Source organism: Ursus maritimus, unplaced genomic scaffold (assembly GCF_017311325.1).
Source record: "Ursus maritimus isolate PB19 unplaced genomic scaffold, ASM1731132v1 scaffold_24, whole genome shotgun sequence".
NCBI lineage: Eukaryota > Metazoa > Chordata > Mammalia > Carnivora > Ursidae > Ursus > Ursus maritimus.
Window position 1 is genome coordinate 3,991,517 of NW_024424897.1, and position 14,247 is coordinate 4,005,763.

Below are 14,247 nucleotides of genomic sequence, written 5' to 3' on the forward strand. Positions count from 1 at the left end.
GCCGACAGCATGTGTCACTTTCACCCGGGACAGGCAGGTGGCCCTCCAACGATGGAGCCCGCGGCACTGTGTGTTTCCCCAGATCGAGGCCCGGCGTTTGCTGACAGACTGAAGGGTCATGTGACACTGGGTGAGTGAGAGAGGACAGCCACAGGAGGGGCCGAACCAGCCAAGCCATCAAGGCCTGGGCCTGAGGGCACGAGGCCAGAGCTGCGCCCAGGCTGGGAATCCCGCCAGGCGCCAGGCCCCTGGTGGAAGTAGAGGCTTTCCCAGCATGTCGCGGGGTTTCTCCTGACCCTCCCTCCCTATGGTTCTTTAGGCCAGCGTTCCTAGCCCTGGCTGCCAGGGACAGTCACCTGGCCGTTTTAGAGACTCCTGATGCCTGGCTGCTGGCTGCACCTGGGCCGCGCACGTCAGCAGCCTTGGCCCAGGGCCATCCTCTAAGGCTGAGAGCCACGGATTGAGAGCCACTGCAGAGGCAGGGCGGGAGGCCCTGGGCTGCATCCCGGCGCAGCCTTCACGGCCTGAGGGCTGCAGCACCTCTCCAGCCCGACACCCCGTGTGTGTCTCACAGCGCAGGTCTGTACGTGCCTAGCAGCCCTCCTGGGGCCCTTCTTCCCCACTACTCTTAAAGGTTGGCTGAACACAGCAGCGGGGATGGGGGTGGGGGTGGGGGTGCGCAGGGGATGGTTAGCAACAGGTGTGGCCAAGGGGCCTCTGTTCCACGTTCCTGAGGAGGCCCACTTCGTTGGTGTGGTGTCCTGGGTTAGAACAGACCATGAGAAATCCTGCCAGGGAGAGGCTGGCCCTGGACACTCTGCTCCCCAGACTCAAGGAAGCCCTGGAAGCCCCCGGGGGTCAGGGTCAGGAAGGCTTCATGCTGGGGCAGTGCAGCTCTGGAGCCGAGTTCAAGTGTCAGCTCCGTGGCTAGTTGATTCAAGCATTGCCTGTGGGTCTCAGGGGTCTCAGAGGCAGAGAAGGAGCCGCAGGAGGCTGTGGGGGCCCACGTGCTCTCAGAACACAGCAAGCCCCCCGAGTGCGGGTTTGCTCAACTGTGGCCAGGCCTGGCCCTTCCCGTAGATGTGGCAGTGGCACTCCCCACGGTGGGAGCACTTCTGAGCACTCCCTGTGGACGTGTATGTATAAATTGCATTCAGGGGTTACTCTACTAATATATTATGTATATTATAAAACATTCGACAAAAATAGAAACTTTACAGGACTGAGGTAAAAATATTAATAGAACTTCCCGTTTTTTCTTCCTGCTGCTCCTGGGCTCTCCCTGTCCTGCTGCAGGGCCCACTGACAGCGTCGGTCACCAGGGGGCAGGAGCTTGGGGCCAGGGGCACTCTGGTGGGGAGGAGGTAGGTAGGGCCCTGGGGAGTCTCCGGGAGGAGGCAGGAAGGGTGCTACAGCTCCGAGCTGCTGGGGAAGCAGAATCTAGAGGCAGGGACCGGGGCACCGCATGGCCTGGCGGGATCCTCGAGGCAAGCTCCCGGCCTGGGGGTTCTGGGGCCCGGGGAGCCCGGGCACGGGAATCCAGGGCAGAAGGACCGCGGGCGCGAAGCTCGGGAGTGAGGGGACTCGGGCCCCACAGAGCCGCCGGAGCCCGGCTCGGGCAGCAGCCGTGACAGGTCCTCCACCAGGTGCCACTTCTCCTGGACTTGCTGTTGGGGGGGGGGAGCGAGCGGCCGGTTACGAGCGGAAGCCTCCTCCCACGAGCCGGCCTGGACCAGCAGCCCGCCGTGCCGCAGCAGCTCCGCGGTCCGCGGTCGCGAGTTCCCCGCCAGGCCCCCGCCCGAGGCCTCGCCCTCGCCCCGCCCAGCAGAAGCCCCGCCCCCATAGACCACGCCCCACACAGAGGCCACGCCCCGTCACGATTCCGCCTCCAGGTCCCGCCCCAGCGAAGCCAGAGACCACGCCCCTCTACAAGAGCCCGCCCCCAGAAGAGGCCACGCCCCCGTCGGGGTCCTGTCCCCGCCCGATCAGAGACCACTTCCCCACCAGGGTCTGCCCACGCCCGCCACCTAGAGCCCGAGTTCAAAGTCAGCTCCGCTGCCAGTTGATGCCAGGTGAGGCTACTGCTGTAGCCTCCTATCAACTTTCAACCGTGTTCCAAGCCTAAGCCCATATTCCTGTCCTGTGGTCCCAGCCTGAGGCCACACTCCGGGGCGAGCTCCGGCCCCTCCCCGGCCCAGCGGACACTCACCCACACCAGCTGCTTCCGGAACCCCCGGATGGCTCTCGCATTGGCCTGGGACTGGGAGACGCAAACGGTCAGGACAAGGCTTTGGACAGACAGGGATCCAAGGTCAGTCTGTCATCCTTGGATGGCAGGCGCCTCTCCCTCCTTTCCCTCTCCCCACCTCAGTTTCTTAAAAACGCCTCCCGGGGTTCTTCTCTTTGGAGACCCCTTTATCCCTCCCCTCCTTCTTCCGCAGGCAGCCCCTCTCCTCTCCAGGGTAGGTGCTCAGCGTGTCTGCAGCAGGGGCTGTGTTTCCCCCGTGGTCACGTAAAGTGCCTGCTTTACAGGTGACATCGGAGGGCGCCATCCAGGGCTACCTGCCTTTGGGCCCACGCTCCGTCCTCTGGGACCCTGCCTCCCTGGCTGTCCCTGTCTGGCTCCCAGATCGCATGAGGATGCCTGCGGGTGCCCATCGAAGGAAGGACCCCCTCCCAGGTGTGCCCTCCCTTGGCCCCTGCTGTCCTGAGAGGCACCTGAGCAGTATGAGGAAGGGGAAGCTGAAGGCGTGGGAGCCGAGGTAGTGGAGGATGCGCTGGCCGGGCGGCGGGAGCCGGAGGGCCACCAGCTCTGGGACCACCTGCCAGGGGGCCGAGTAGTTGGCGAAGAGGCCACAGTCCCAGGAGGAGTGGATGCTGGGGACAGACAGCCAGAGCAGGGCTGGTGTCAGGGCCCCCGGGGAGGAGCTACCTGCCCACCAGCCACGGGCGCTCTGCGGCCCTCACCTGCTGACCACATAGCCCAGGGGCATGACGGCCAGGAGCAGGCCCAGGAGGAGCACCAGCTGGAAGAAGAAGGTGGAGCTGGAGGCCCGGAATCGCCGAGGAGAGGCCTTGGAGTTCCTCATGAGGGTGTACTGTGGGCAAGCAACGGCCCATGGGGGTCGTTAGCCAGTTCGCAGAGGCCAAGGAGCCTGAGGCCCCGGGAAGGGACGCTGAGGGGGCGGGCAGAAGCAGGACGCGGGGCCTGCCCTGCGGACGGGGGGGCCCCATGGCCCACCCAGGTGCATGCCGGCCCCTCCCAGCCCGCGCCCTCACCTTCTTGATGTGGAAGGTGAGGAAGATGAAGACGCTGTTGAGCAGGGGCAGCAGCGGGCAGTAGAAGAGGCCCATCCAGGTGATTGTCTGCCCCGCCACAATGTCCAGGACGTTCTTGGGCACCAGGAACTCCTCCCGGTCCAGCCAGGCCCAGAACCGGCCCGAGAACCGCTCCACCAGCAGCCTGGGGCAGGGCGGTGTCCGGGCACCCGCATCAGTCATGCCCAGTGAGCACCCCGCACTCACTCACACGGAGACACGTGGGAAGAACCGCTCCCCCTTGGCTGTGGCCCATGGCCACCCCCAGACAAGCCTGTTCTCCCCGCGGTGGGGGTCCCCGCGTCTCACCTCCGAGGCAGGCTGACAAAGAAGGCAAAGGCTGCCGTGAGGAGGAAGTTGAAGGTGCTCAGTTTGTACAGCTCTTCCCCGACCGCGCTCTCCCAGCACTGGAGCAGAGGGGGCCTGTCACCCCCGGTCCCCGGCCGCCCCTCACCCACCCACTGGGGCCCTCTGTGGTGCAGGAGCCTGGCCTGGGGTCTGACGTGATTGCTCAGTTAGAACCGGGGCCTCCAGGGTGAGATGTGAGCAGGGAAACCCCACAGCCAGCGCCTCGTGTGCTGTGAACGGCGCCCCCTGGAGGTGTGCTGCTCTCGCGCAAAAGGGAGACTGGCGAGGGACAGGAGGGACGGGCTTTGCTGGAGCCGCCAGCCACCTGGTAATCACAGGCGTTGTAGCCGTAGGACGCACAGCTGGTCTTGTTTCGTCCAATGCACAGCACGGTCTGGCCCAGAGAGAAGGAGAACATTCCCAGGCTGGCCAGCTTCAGCACAACGCACCTGGGGGGTGGGGCAGTGTCAGGGGGCGGGGCTCGGGCGCGTGGGCGCATCCCACCCAGGTTACATGTGTGCCGATCTGTTTGAGATCATGTCTCTTCTGGGTCCAGCCCCCTCTGAATCCAGATCCCGGCCTCCTTCCAACCAGCTCTGTCCGTGGTAATCTTTCCCAGAGTGTGTTCCCCAGAATCTAGGTCTTCAGATGACTCACGAGAGAAGGGTTCTGTTTTTAAATCAGTATGGGAAACACTGTGGAGTCCAGCTACCCTCCCCCACCCACACTCAGTTCCGAGTTTTGCGGGCATATGTGGGCCTTTCATATTCTTACAGCAGGGGAATCTTTCCTCTCCTGCCCACTTACACCAGCTCGTGCGCCACACACACGAGCACGCACCCCTGAACAACACAGCCCTGGACCCCACAGGTAGGGTGGCTTAACCCCAAACCATCATGTGCACATTATACCTAAGCGTGGACTTGCAGTGCTGACAGGTGACAGAAGTCTGCCTGGGAACAGTGGGTCTTCTGTTGAGGGAGCCTGGGAGGCAGGGTGGGTGGGGGCTGAGTTTTTAAATCTTTCATCCTTTGGAGCATTTTGAACTTTTTACCATGTGCATGTGCCACTGCCTACTCCAAAAATAAAGCTTCAAACCACAGTCAACCTTGCAGGAAAGCTGAATGGGCTCCGACACCAGGGAAGCAGAAGGGAAAGCAGACAGAGCCAAGTGTGGGGGGCGTGGCAGACAGAAAAGCAGAGCTAGGGCTCACGGCGGGCAGGGGGGTGCTCAGAGGGGGGCTTCGGGTCCAAGAGGAGGGGACAGCGCAGAGCGTGGGGCTGGAGGAGGGCTTGTCCGTGAACATGCACCCAGCAGGCATGGCGAGCTTGCCTTTGGCTGAGGCACTTGACCCCCGTGAGCCTCAGTTTCCTCATCTGTCAAATGGGGCAGAGGACGGTCTCTACTTCACAGGTCACGTGAAGGTTGTCAAGGGCTGGTAAACCCTTGGGGCGCGAGGGAGCTGGGTGCATCCCGAGTTCCTGGTTTCCCTGTGTGTGGAGCTGGCGCCCAACCCCCTCTGGCTGTTCTGTCCCTGGCCCCTCTGAATGGCTGGTGCGCGGTGCAGGCTGCTGGCTTGCTTTGCATGGAAGGGACCGGAAAACCTGAGATGGAGGCTCCTGAGATTGTTTGCTGGAAGTTTCTGCCTGCCTTCCCTTGCTCGGCGCTCTGGTGCCAGGCGATAACCCAGATGGGCAGCAGGACACGGAACTCTACCATGCCTCCGGGCCCTCCGTAGCTGACCCTCCACACGCGGTCCCACCTGTCACCCCCACGGTGGCACTCACCAGATGAGGGCGAGGTTGACCTCCGTGTTGGGAGGGTAGTTCTCCAGCTGGATGAGGAAAACAAATAGCAGGGGCCCCAGAAAGTTGACCAGGGCGATGATCCCAGGAGGCAGGTACTGGAGCAGCACGAACAGGGACTCCTGCAGGGGAAAAGCAGGTAAGGGGGTGCCCAGGGGCGGCGGGGCCCCCGGCAGCACCCCCATGCCCTACAGCCTCCTCAAGTGTCCCCCTGGTGCAGGCCTGGATCAGGACGCCCATGGGCTGTCCCCTGCGGCAGCATGGCGGGAGGGGGCATCACGGGTGGAGGCGGTCTGGCCTGTCGTGACCTTAGGCAGATCGTGTCAACGCCTCTGAGTCTTGGCTTGCGCGTCTGCCCAGCGGGACCATCCCGTCCCCTCCTAAAGTTCTGGCTAGGGTTAAATGAATGCGTGTCAGTTGCCCGGCACCTCTTTGTTGTCTTGTGAGTACTTGGTGGCCCAGAAGATGGCACTGATGGCCCCAACCACCAGCAGCCCGATGAGGACATTGACCCGCAGGTAGGTGAGCAGGTGGCAGACCCTCTGGGTCCGGGTCTCCTGCTGCACCAGCAGGAACCGACGCCTTTCCTCCAGCTCCACCTGTCATGGGGAGGGGGGGAGGACACACACAGGTCAGGTGTGGCCCCGGCTGGCTGGGCGCTGCGTGGAGGAGGGGAGGTGGTCAGGTCCAGGTCAGTGCTTGTGGGGAGACAGGCTGCCAGGATCCAGGCGAGGCTGGCGTGACCCTGGGGCGGGGGTGGGGGAGGGATGGAGGCTGGTTTTACCCAGACCCCCGCTCCCTGCACTGCGTGGGTGTGCTCACGCCCCAACACTGGCACAGCCCCGCCTCCGGCTGGGACACCCCGTGCACACGCGTGTGCGCCCACCCGTGCGCTAGTCACACACGCTCACGCGCTAGTCACACACGCTCACGCGCCCGTCCGCACATCCACGCCCACACCAGACACTCGCACACACCTTGAACTCGTTGCTGATCTCGTGCTTCTTGATGGTGGCTGCTTCCAGTCCCCGGATACAGAAGTCCCAGGAGGAGAACACTTTGACACTGACGGGCGACTTGTAGTCTTGGCCCAGAAACAGCCTCTGTGGCAGCCCCTTCACCATCCTGGAGGGAGCAGGAGGCCAGGGCCCATGCGGGAGGGGCCTCCGCCTCGCTCAGGTCTGGGGTGGGAAGCCCCTGACGGCCCGGGTGCAGGCTTGTGTGGGGGGTGGGGATACAGTCCGGTGTCCCTGAGCTCTGCAGCTGGGGACACACAATTCGGGCCGTGAAACCCCCGAACAGAGGCCAGGGCCCTCCTGCTACTTTGGGGTACCACACCAAGGAGGGATGATCAGGGAAACGGGTAGAGGCAGGGGCTCCGCTCTTACCGCCGCAGAATCCCACAGAAGGAGAGCAGCAGGCAGGCCAGGGGGCTCAGGAGGTAGGCCAGGCGGATGCTGTAGGCTGAGCTGCTCTCGGGCCCCGCCCGGTAGGCGCCATAGAAGAGATAGGTGTTGGTGAAGGCCTGGGGATGCGGACGATGACGACCGGGTCAGGCGGGGCTGTGTGCTAAGTGCTGCCCATGTCTTAACTCTGTACTCTCACAGAATCCTCGTCAGGGAGGGAGGGAGAGCAACCCCATGTCACAGTCACAGAGCAGTCAGGCCCAAGGCCACACAGCTTGGAGGAAGAGGCAGGACTGGAATAGAGGAGTCTGCACAGTAACCACCCAGCGGCTTCCAGGGATGAGGGTGGGGTGGTGCTTATCGCACAGTTCCGGACACTTTTCCCTTCTGTCCTTTGCACCCCCACCCCAGCTGGGTACTGAGGGCCATGGACAGATGACCATGGCCCTGGGCTGCGCATATGGCCTCAGCCTCTCCCTGACCCCATCACTGTCCCCGCCAGCCTGCTTATGTAATAACCATTCCCCTAGAAGCCAAAATGTCTTTGGACAGATGCGGGTCCTCTTAGACTGTGGTCCCCTGGGGCCAGTTCTCCAGGTCCCCCAACCCTCCTGGTCCATAGCCAAGATGGAGCCCACTTACCCTGCCAGTTAAAACATTCCAAAGTTGATTGTGGAATCTGGGAACACCGGTCTGGGACTGGAGGCCACCAGGGCACTGGAAGGCTGTCGGTAGGGAGACGGGACCAGTAGGGAAGGGTCCCCAAGGCACAGGTGAGGCTCTGCCCCTATCTACTGCATAGCGCCCCCCCCCCCATCCTGGGGAGCTTGAGCAGGGCCCTGAAGAGGAGTCATGCATGACAAGGCATGGTCAGGGAGAGTCCCAGGGCTGGACTCAAGCAGGACAATGCGCAGGATGGGGACACAGAGGGTCAGGGCTGTCCCAACACTCTGAGCCCTGGACCAGCCCCTCAGGGTCCTCAGGGTGCAGGTGGGCGCTCCAGGACCTTATTCCCTCGGTGGGCTGGGCACTCACTGAAGTTCAGGGAGGGGCCTGTGTCAGGGGGGCGGAGCCAGACCAGGGGCAGCAGGACGAAGCTGGCAGTCAGAAGCAGGGTCAGGAGGTTGAGCAGCAGCAGGAAGCGAAGGAAGGTGAAGTAGGACTGGATACCGGTGCCAAAGAGGCCTACGAGGAGAGAAGCAGGTCCTTCAGAGCCGCACCAAGCCAGGGGCCCACTGAGAATCCGAGGGCTGACCAACCCAGCAGGGTGTGGGTGACCAGCCCTGCCTGGACCTCAAATCATTGGCCGAGTCCTGGAGGCTCCCCTAGCAGTCCCTCTAATAGCCACCAGGGGGTGCTGTCACCCGCCTAGTTTTGCGCCCGGGCTCGGGGCGGAAGGGGTGTGAAGGATGGGGGGCGTTGTTTGGTGGTGGGGGGTTGTTTGGTGGGGGCGGAAGGGACAATGGCAAGCGGGATGGTGGCCTCGGGTTTCTAAACCCGACGTTGAGACTCCAGAGAGGGGAGGTGCGGGTGGGGGTGCGGGTCCTACCCCCGATCTCGTAGAGAGCCCCTTCCCAGAGCCCAAAGCCCCGGGCCAGCCGCTGCGCTGCATCCGCTAGGCGCCGTCGCGCAGTCTCCCGCCTGCGCCGCCACCGCTGCCAGCAAGAGGTCTTCACCCCCTCGGGCTCCCGCAGCTGCCTGGGATGGGGTGGTGATGGGGGCGTCCCCGAATCACCCACTGTGCCCACCGGCCCAGGCAGAGCAATGCCAAGGGCCAGAGGAGTCTTCCCGCTGCTGGTGACTTCCACCCCCACCCAACAGGTGCGTCCTCTGGGCGCTCCGCCCACCCCCACCATCTGGCCTCCACCCAGTCCCGCCCCGGGGACACCCACCGGATGAAGCGCTTGTCCACCATGGCGTAGGGCACCTCCCGCACCAGAGCCTGGGAGGACCACAGCCGCTCCATCTCCTGCTCCCACAGCTCCTCGACCCCTGGCTCAGGTTCGGGCTCCACGAGGGCCTGGCGGGACTGCACTGACCACTGCCTCAGCATCTCTGCTGGGGTGGGGTTGAGGCTGGGGATGCTGGGCTGCAATCCCCCACCTCCTAGAAGGGATGTGGGGTGCCTGCTGGGTGAGCTTCAGGCTCTTGGCCCTGACACAGCCAGAGACGAAGAGAAAGAATTCAGTTGGAGCAGATCCTGGCTCGGTCCCATCCACATCTCAAAGCAACACACTGCCAGAGGCCTCGGTTTCCCTGTTTGTCAACAGGGAGAAATGTCCAAAGATGGGACTGTCCCAGACAAAGACAGAGCCAGGTGTGGCCACAGATAAGTGCGATGGGGTTCGAGGCCTGCTGTATCCCAGTCACACTGCCGCCTGTGGCCACAGGCCTTCGGGGTCACCTTTCGGCAAGACAATTCCAGCTCTTCTCCCCGTGCTAATTCTCCCAGTGGGAACAGGCCCCTGTCCCAAACCCTGACAGCTCCTAGAACCCAGTATGCTGCGGGATTTGGATGTGCTGGGACCCCCTTGCCTCTGCTACCTAGGGTCCAGCCCCCAGGACTCGGTCTGCCCTGCCCCCGAGGGACCCCATATGAGGAAGCGTGGGTACAGCCCCAGACTTGGGAAGGCGACCCTAGGGCAGCAGCAATAACCCCCAACCCTCAGCAGCCCCACCGTCTCGGTTCTCTCTTTTACCCCCTCCTGCTCAGCCTCCTCCCCCCACTCTGCACCCAGCTCACCTGGGGACAAGGGACCAAGTCCCGGGAGAAGGGCCCTCATTGGACAGGCTCCCGCCTGCCAGGCGGGACTGTGAGGGAACTGGGGGAGGGGTCACATGACAGGAACCCCAGCTCTCCCGCCATCTCCTCCTCCCTCCACTTCTCGCCCCCACCTCCACAGTTTCCTTTGCTTTCACTGGGGCGGCCACTTCCTGCGGCGCGAGGGGGCAGGCAGGCAGGTCGGGCCTGGGGTGGGCGTGGGGTTGGGGTGGGGGTGGGGGTCATGCCATCCCTCCTCACTGCTGCTGCGTGCTCGCCCGGAGCCGGTCCCTTTACGCCTGGGGAGCCCAGCCGGAGCCCGGAGCCCAGCCCGAGCCTGGGGCCTGGCTGCTTATCACCAGTGGCAGGTTGTCCTCGCCGGACAGCGCGATAGTGACAGCATGGGTGGGCCCCATCACTTTGGGCTGCTCAGTCTTCAGATGCCCTTGGCGTTAACTTCAACTTCCCGCCGGGGTCACTGGCACTTAGGACTTGGAGCCTGGCCTAGAGTAAGGGCTCAGGAACCCGCGCCACTCGTTCCAGTTAGGCAAGATGTTTTCTAGCCATCTTGGCCCTTCTCTCCTGGGATCCCCTGGGAGGCCCTGTGGTCTTGCCCCTCCTCCTTGCTCCCTTCCACCTCCTTCAGGGTCCCGTCCATCCAGCTGAGCTCTGGTGGCTTCTCTGCATCCCTGCCTGGATCCCCTCATTTTCCAAGCCCCTCCTCTATGCCAGGCTCCAAGCTGGGTGTTGGTGCCAGGGGCACAGTGGGCTCAGAGAGTGGGGGCAGGGGGAACAGACCAGCCAAAGAACATGTCAACAGGAAGTGGCAAGTGCTCCAACAGGGTTCAACCCAGGAAGGCTTCCCACAGGAGGTGACCTGCAGGTTGGGCCGGGGTCATGCAAGTACCATGTGGCCAGAGCAAGGGTGTGCGGGGGGTGGGGTGGGGGGCAGTGGGAGGAGAGGCAAGGGCTGGGCAGGCCTGGTCTTCGTGTGGCAGTGCCTTGTGCCAAGACCCAGCCCGAAGTAACCCATCTGAAGACCCCACTGACAGCTGCCAAAGAGCCCCAATGCTGACCCTCCAGCTTCGTCCAACTTCAGGTCTGCGGGCCCCTTTACCAGTTGCATTACATCTTTTCATTGGGGGATCCTGGCTTTGCTCACCTGTTCTCCCCTCCAGGAGGACCCTCTCCTTCCTCTCTGCCTTCCACCCTGCCTGCCTCTCAAGGCTTCCCCCCACCACTGTCCACCTCCCGCCCATTCTCACGCCAGTCCCTGGGAGCCTCCCCTCTGACCTGTGCCAGGCCTTCTCAAAGTCAGGTTTCTCGGTGGAGCTCGGGGTGCACCAGACTCACGCCCGGCAGAGGACACCCCGGGCAGGCAGCTGATGACCGTCGCCGCCTGTCTGCTCATCTGTGAAGCAGGGAGTGGGTGTCCACCTCCCCGGCTTATTGGCATAACTGAGAAAACAGCAGAGGGGACAGTCACAGTGTCAGGCTTTCCTGGGGCTTGCCCCCTCCTCCCCACCTAGCACACAGGAAGTCGTCCAGAGCTGTTGTCTGACTAGCAGCAGAAACCACGCCCCGACCAGAGGGGGGTGATAAGCCCGGGTCCTCCGCCTGCTTGGGAAAGTCGTTTGTCAGCAGGGGCTGCGTGGAGGAAGGGGTTACCCAATCCGGTGTCGCAAGGCGCTGTATCAGTGGGGCTTTGCAGCAGCGTGTTATTTTGATAATTGCCCTGGGAAATGGGCGGGTGGGGGAATTATTGTCCCCATTCGAAACTTGGGGAAACTGAGTCCCACTGACACGGTGGACTCAGACTGAGATTGGAGTAGATACAGACGCTCGGCCGCCCGCACCCAGCTGAGACCTCGGGGTGAGGTGGAGACGGGGTCCCCATTCGGCAGGGAGAGGGCAAGGTCGCCCGAGGGCGCGGGGCGCGCTGGGTCATGTGACGCAAGAGGCCCGCCACCACGTGGACCCGGGCTGGGCGGCGCAGCTCCCTCGGGCCCCGCCGGTCCCGCGACGGTCCCCAGTCGCCCCCGGGGTCCCAGTCACTCCCTCCCCCTGACCCCGCGGCCCCGCCCCCAGGTGGTGGAGTCCCGACCGCGGTTCCGGGGACAGGTGAGCGGCTCGCGGGAGCGCAGGGCCCCTCCTCTCCCGCGCGTCCCAGGTAAGCGGCGGGGATCGGGGGGCCGGGCGGGCGGAGCCGCCCGCGTCCCGGGGCTTGGGGGCGGCGCCCGGGTCCTCCCGGCTCAGCCGCTTCCCCTGCGGCGGCGGCCGCATCCGCTCCCCATTCCTTGGGGCCCCCGGGGCCACGGGGCGGTTAGTTCCCGCGCCGGTGGCCTGGTGCCTCCCGCCCTCGGGAGGGGCGCGCCGGCCAGCAGACCCCCGCCCGCCCCCGCCGGCCGGCCGCCCCAGCGGAGAGGGCAGCGGTGATGCCCTGGGGCCGGGACCGGCAGTGCAGGGGCCCGGGTCTCGCGGGCCGGTACCACTGTCCCGGGCCGGGGGAGCGGGAGGCTGGCGGGGAGGGGTCGAGGGGCTCCCGGACTTGCTGCCGCCCCTGAGCTCCGCGGCTGGGCTGAGGCACTTCCCGGGCAGCTGCTGCTCCCAGAGGACTCGCTGCCGGCCGGGGTGGGGCTCCTGGAGACGCGCCCCACCCTGCCCCTCCCCACCTGGCTCAGGGCTCAGGAATGGTGTGCCCCGGAAACTCTGCCGGACCTGCCCCGGCCTGGGGTAGGGTGCGGGGCGCTGGGTGTCAGCTCGGCGGAAGCCTTAGGCAGTGCCTGGGTGAGCTCAGGTGAGCCCCGGCCCCGAGGCAGGCTGCCTGATTCCTAGCCTCTGAACACCTCCCACCTCCCCATTACCCGCGCCCCCCCCCCCCAAAGGGGAGTGTGGGAAAGGCCTGTGGGTCTGAGCCTCAGAGGGTCTGTCTGCGGAGGAAGGGATTCTAGCTGTCGGGGCAGGACTGGGGGGCACATCATCAGCTGCACCTCCAGCTGTTTTCCCCATTCAGCTGACCCATCATCTCTCTGCTGGTTCCCCCCCTCTGTGCTCCTGCTGGAGGTGGGGAAGGGGCTTGGATTGTGTGGGGCCTGGGCTCAGAGACTGAACGTCCTGCAGGCCCCTAAGCGAGGAAGCTGGGCATACTGGCCTCGCAGAGGAAGCCCCCTTGAGTGGAGCCCGCTTTCTGAGTGCCGAGTCCCCACCCAGGGGGTGAGGGGACGGTGGGGGGGTGGCGGTGGGGTGGAGGGAGGAAGACCAAGGACAGGGCAGACGCAGAGCTGGGCCCGGGGCCACTCCCACAGGGTGAAGAGCCCAGACAAGGCCGCCCTGGTTCCAGTTGTCCCGGGCGATGGCAGAGCCCTCTGCCTGGACAAAGGCTGGACAAAGGAGGCCTGTTTAACGCCCAGCCTCCCTTCCCCCAGCCAGCTGCCCAGCCCGCCCCTGGGGTAGGGTGATGGAATGTAGGGGAGTCGGTCTCCTGAGAACTGGTGACCTTGCAGCGCCCCAGCCCAGCCCAGTGTGGAGTGCTGTGATCCCTGTTTGGGGGGGTGAGGACGGGCAGCGTTGGGTTGGGTGGGGGCCCGTTGGGTTGGGTGGGGGCCCGGCTGGAGGAGGCCCTCTGGGGCTGGTGGGGGGAGGAGGGCTAGCCGTGGGAAGGGCTTCCTGTGAGGGGAAGTGCTCTGGGGTTATAGGGCAGGCACAGGAAGGTCTGGGAGCTGCCCTGACCTTTTTCACCAAGAGGTCGGTGGATACCTGGGGCAGAGCCCGAGGCAAGGAGGGCTATGTCCACAGCCACCCACCCCCTTCCCCCTTCCCAGGGACTGGCGCCGTGGAGGAAACCGATGGGGACTGCTCCGAACCCCCCCTTCCTTCCGCTCTCCCTCGGGCGGTGGAAGGGACTCCCCCTCGGTCCATTCTGGCTTGAGGTTTATTTGGGGTCACTAACCTGACCACATGCTTGGCAGTGGATGGGGGGCAAGCAGGGGCTCAGTCGGCCTGGGCTGTGGGCACCTCCCACGTTCCCCGGGGAGTGGGTGGTTTGGCTGGGCACCAGGCTCTGAAGGCCAACCTTGGTGGCCACTCCCTGTCTCCTCAGATGGGCAGCGGGAGGCTTTGGAGGCTGCGCCCAGACTCTGAGCTGCCCTAGACTGCCGACTGGCTGGGCGTGGGTCACAGACATGGCCCAGCCCCTGAACTTTGTCCTCAGTGTTCCCGAGACCCCAGAGGACCACGGGTAAGTGTGCTGGGGCTGGGGGACTGGAGGGCAGAGATGTTTCCCCCATCCTCCCCTCCCCCGGAGAGGCCCCCTGGACCAGGGCCTGTGGAAGGGGTGGCCGCTGGGGCAGGGTTGGGTCAGCTGAATCGGGAACCCCTGCTCCTCTCTCATCCCGGCAGCCAGGAGCCCAGCCCCTATGATGAGAGCGAGGTGCACGACTCCTTCCACCAGCTCATCGAGGAGCAGAGCCGGTGGGTGGCGGAGGAGGGGCTGGAGCTGCAGCAGCGGGAGCAGGGGGCTGGAGCCTCGGAGACCTCAGGTGAGCCCTCGGGCCTGGGTCCTGGTGCGCAGGCACTGGGATGGTGCGGGCGGTCGGGGGGGGGGGGGGG

The 14,247-nt window shown here is 64.8% G+C and overlaps 2 protein-coding genes across 9 annotated transcripts in view; one reads left to right on the plus strand and one right to left on the minus strand.

Moving 5' to 3' along the window:
• Positions 1 to 1,163: 1,163 nt before the first annotated feature.
• Positions 1,164 to 11,176, minus strand: TMC8 (transmembrane channel like 8). 2 transcript variants are annotated; one of them, XM_040640138.1, is made up of 16 exons: positions 10,933 to 11,176; positions 8,771 to 9,032; positions 8,428 to 8,576; positions 7,914 to 8,063; positions 7,521 to 7,603; positions 6,861 to 6,997; positions 6,450 to 6,597; positions 5,901 to 6,071; positions 5,455 to 5,594; positions 3,992 to 4,115; positions 3,628 to 3,725; positions 3,280 to 3,463; positions 2,968 to 3,098; positions 2,719 to 2,877; positions 2,210 to 2,288; positions 1,164 to 1,667 (listed from the first exon to the last, which is right to left on the minus strand). In XM_040640138.1, the coding sequence occupies exons 2-16, from the start codon at positions 8,929 to 8,931 to the stop codon at positions 1,410 to 1,412; spliced, it is 2,172 nt and encodes a 723-aa protein (XP_040496072.1). In that variant the 5' UTR covers positions 8,932 to 9,032; positions 10,933 to 11,176; the 3' UTR covers positions 1,164 to 1,409. The 2 variants fall into 2 exon arrangements, with proteins under 2 accessions (XP_040496072.1, XP_040496073.1); XM_040640139.1 differs by lacking the exon at positions 10,933 to 11,176 and adding an exon at positions 9,622 to 9,641.
• TMC6 (transmembrane channel like 6) overlaps positions 10,572 to 14,247 on the plus strand; it is a 55,545-nt gene continuing 51,869 nt past the window's right edge. Inside the window, exons 1-4 of one of the 7 annotated variants that reach the window (XM_040640136.1) lie at positions 10,572 to 10,738; positions 11,728 to 11,760; positions 13,739 to 13,876; positions 14,038 to 14,177. In XM_040640136.1, the coding sequence (XP_040496070.1) occupies positions 13,821 to 13,876; positions 14,038 to 14,177 (196 nt within the window). In that variant the 5' untranslated portion in view covers positions 10,572 to 10,738; positions 11,728 to 11,760; positions 13,739 to 13,820. Of the gene's footprint in view, positions 10,739 to 11,272; positions 11,518 to 11,727; positions 11,810 to 13,064; positions 13,191 to 13,738; positions 13,877 to 14,037; positions 14,178 to 14,247 lie in introns of those variants that run through there. The other 6 variants (XM_040640131.1, XM_040640133.1, XM_040640132.1 and 3 more) reach the window with 6 other exon arrangements.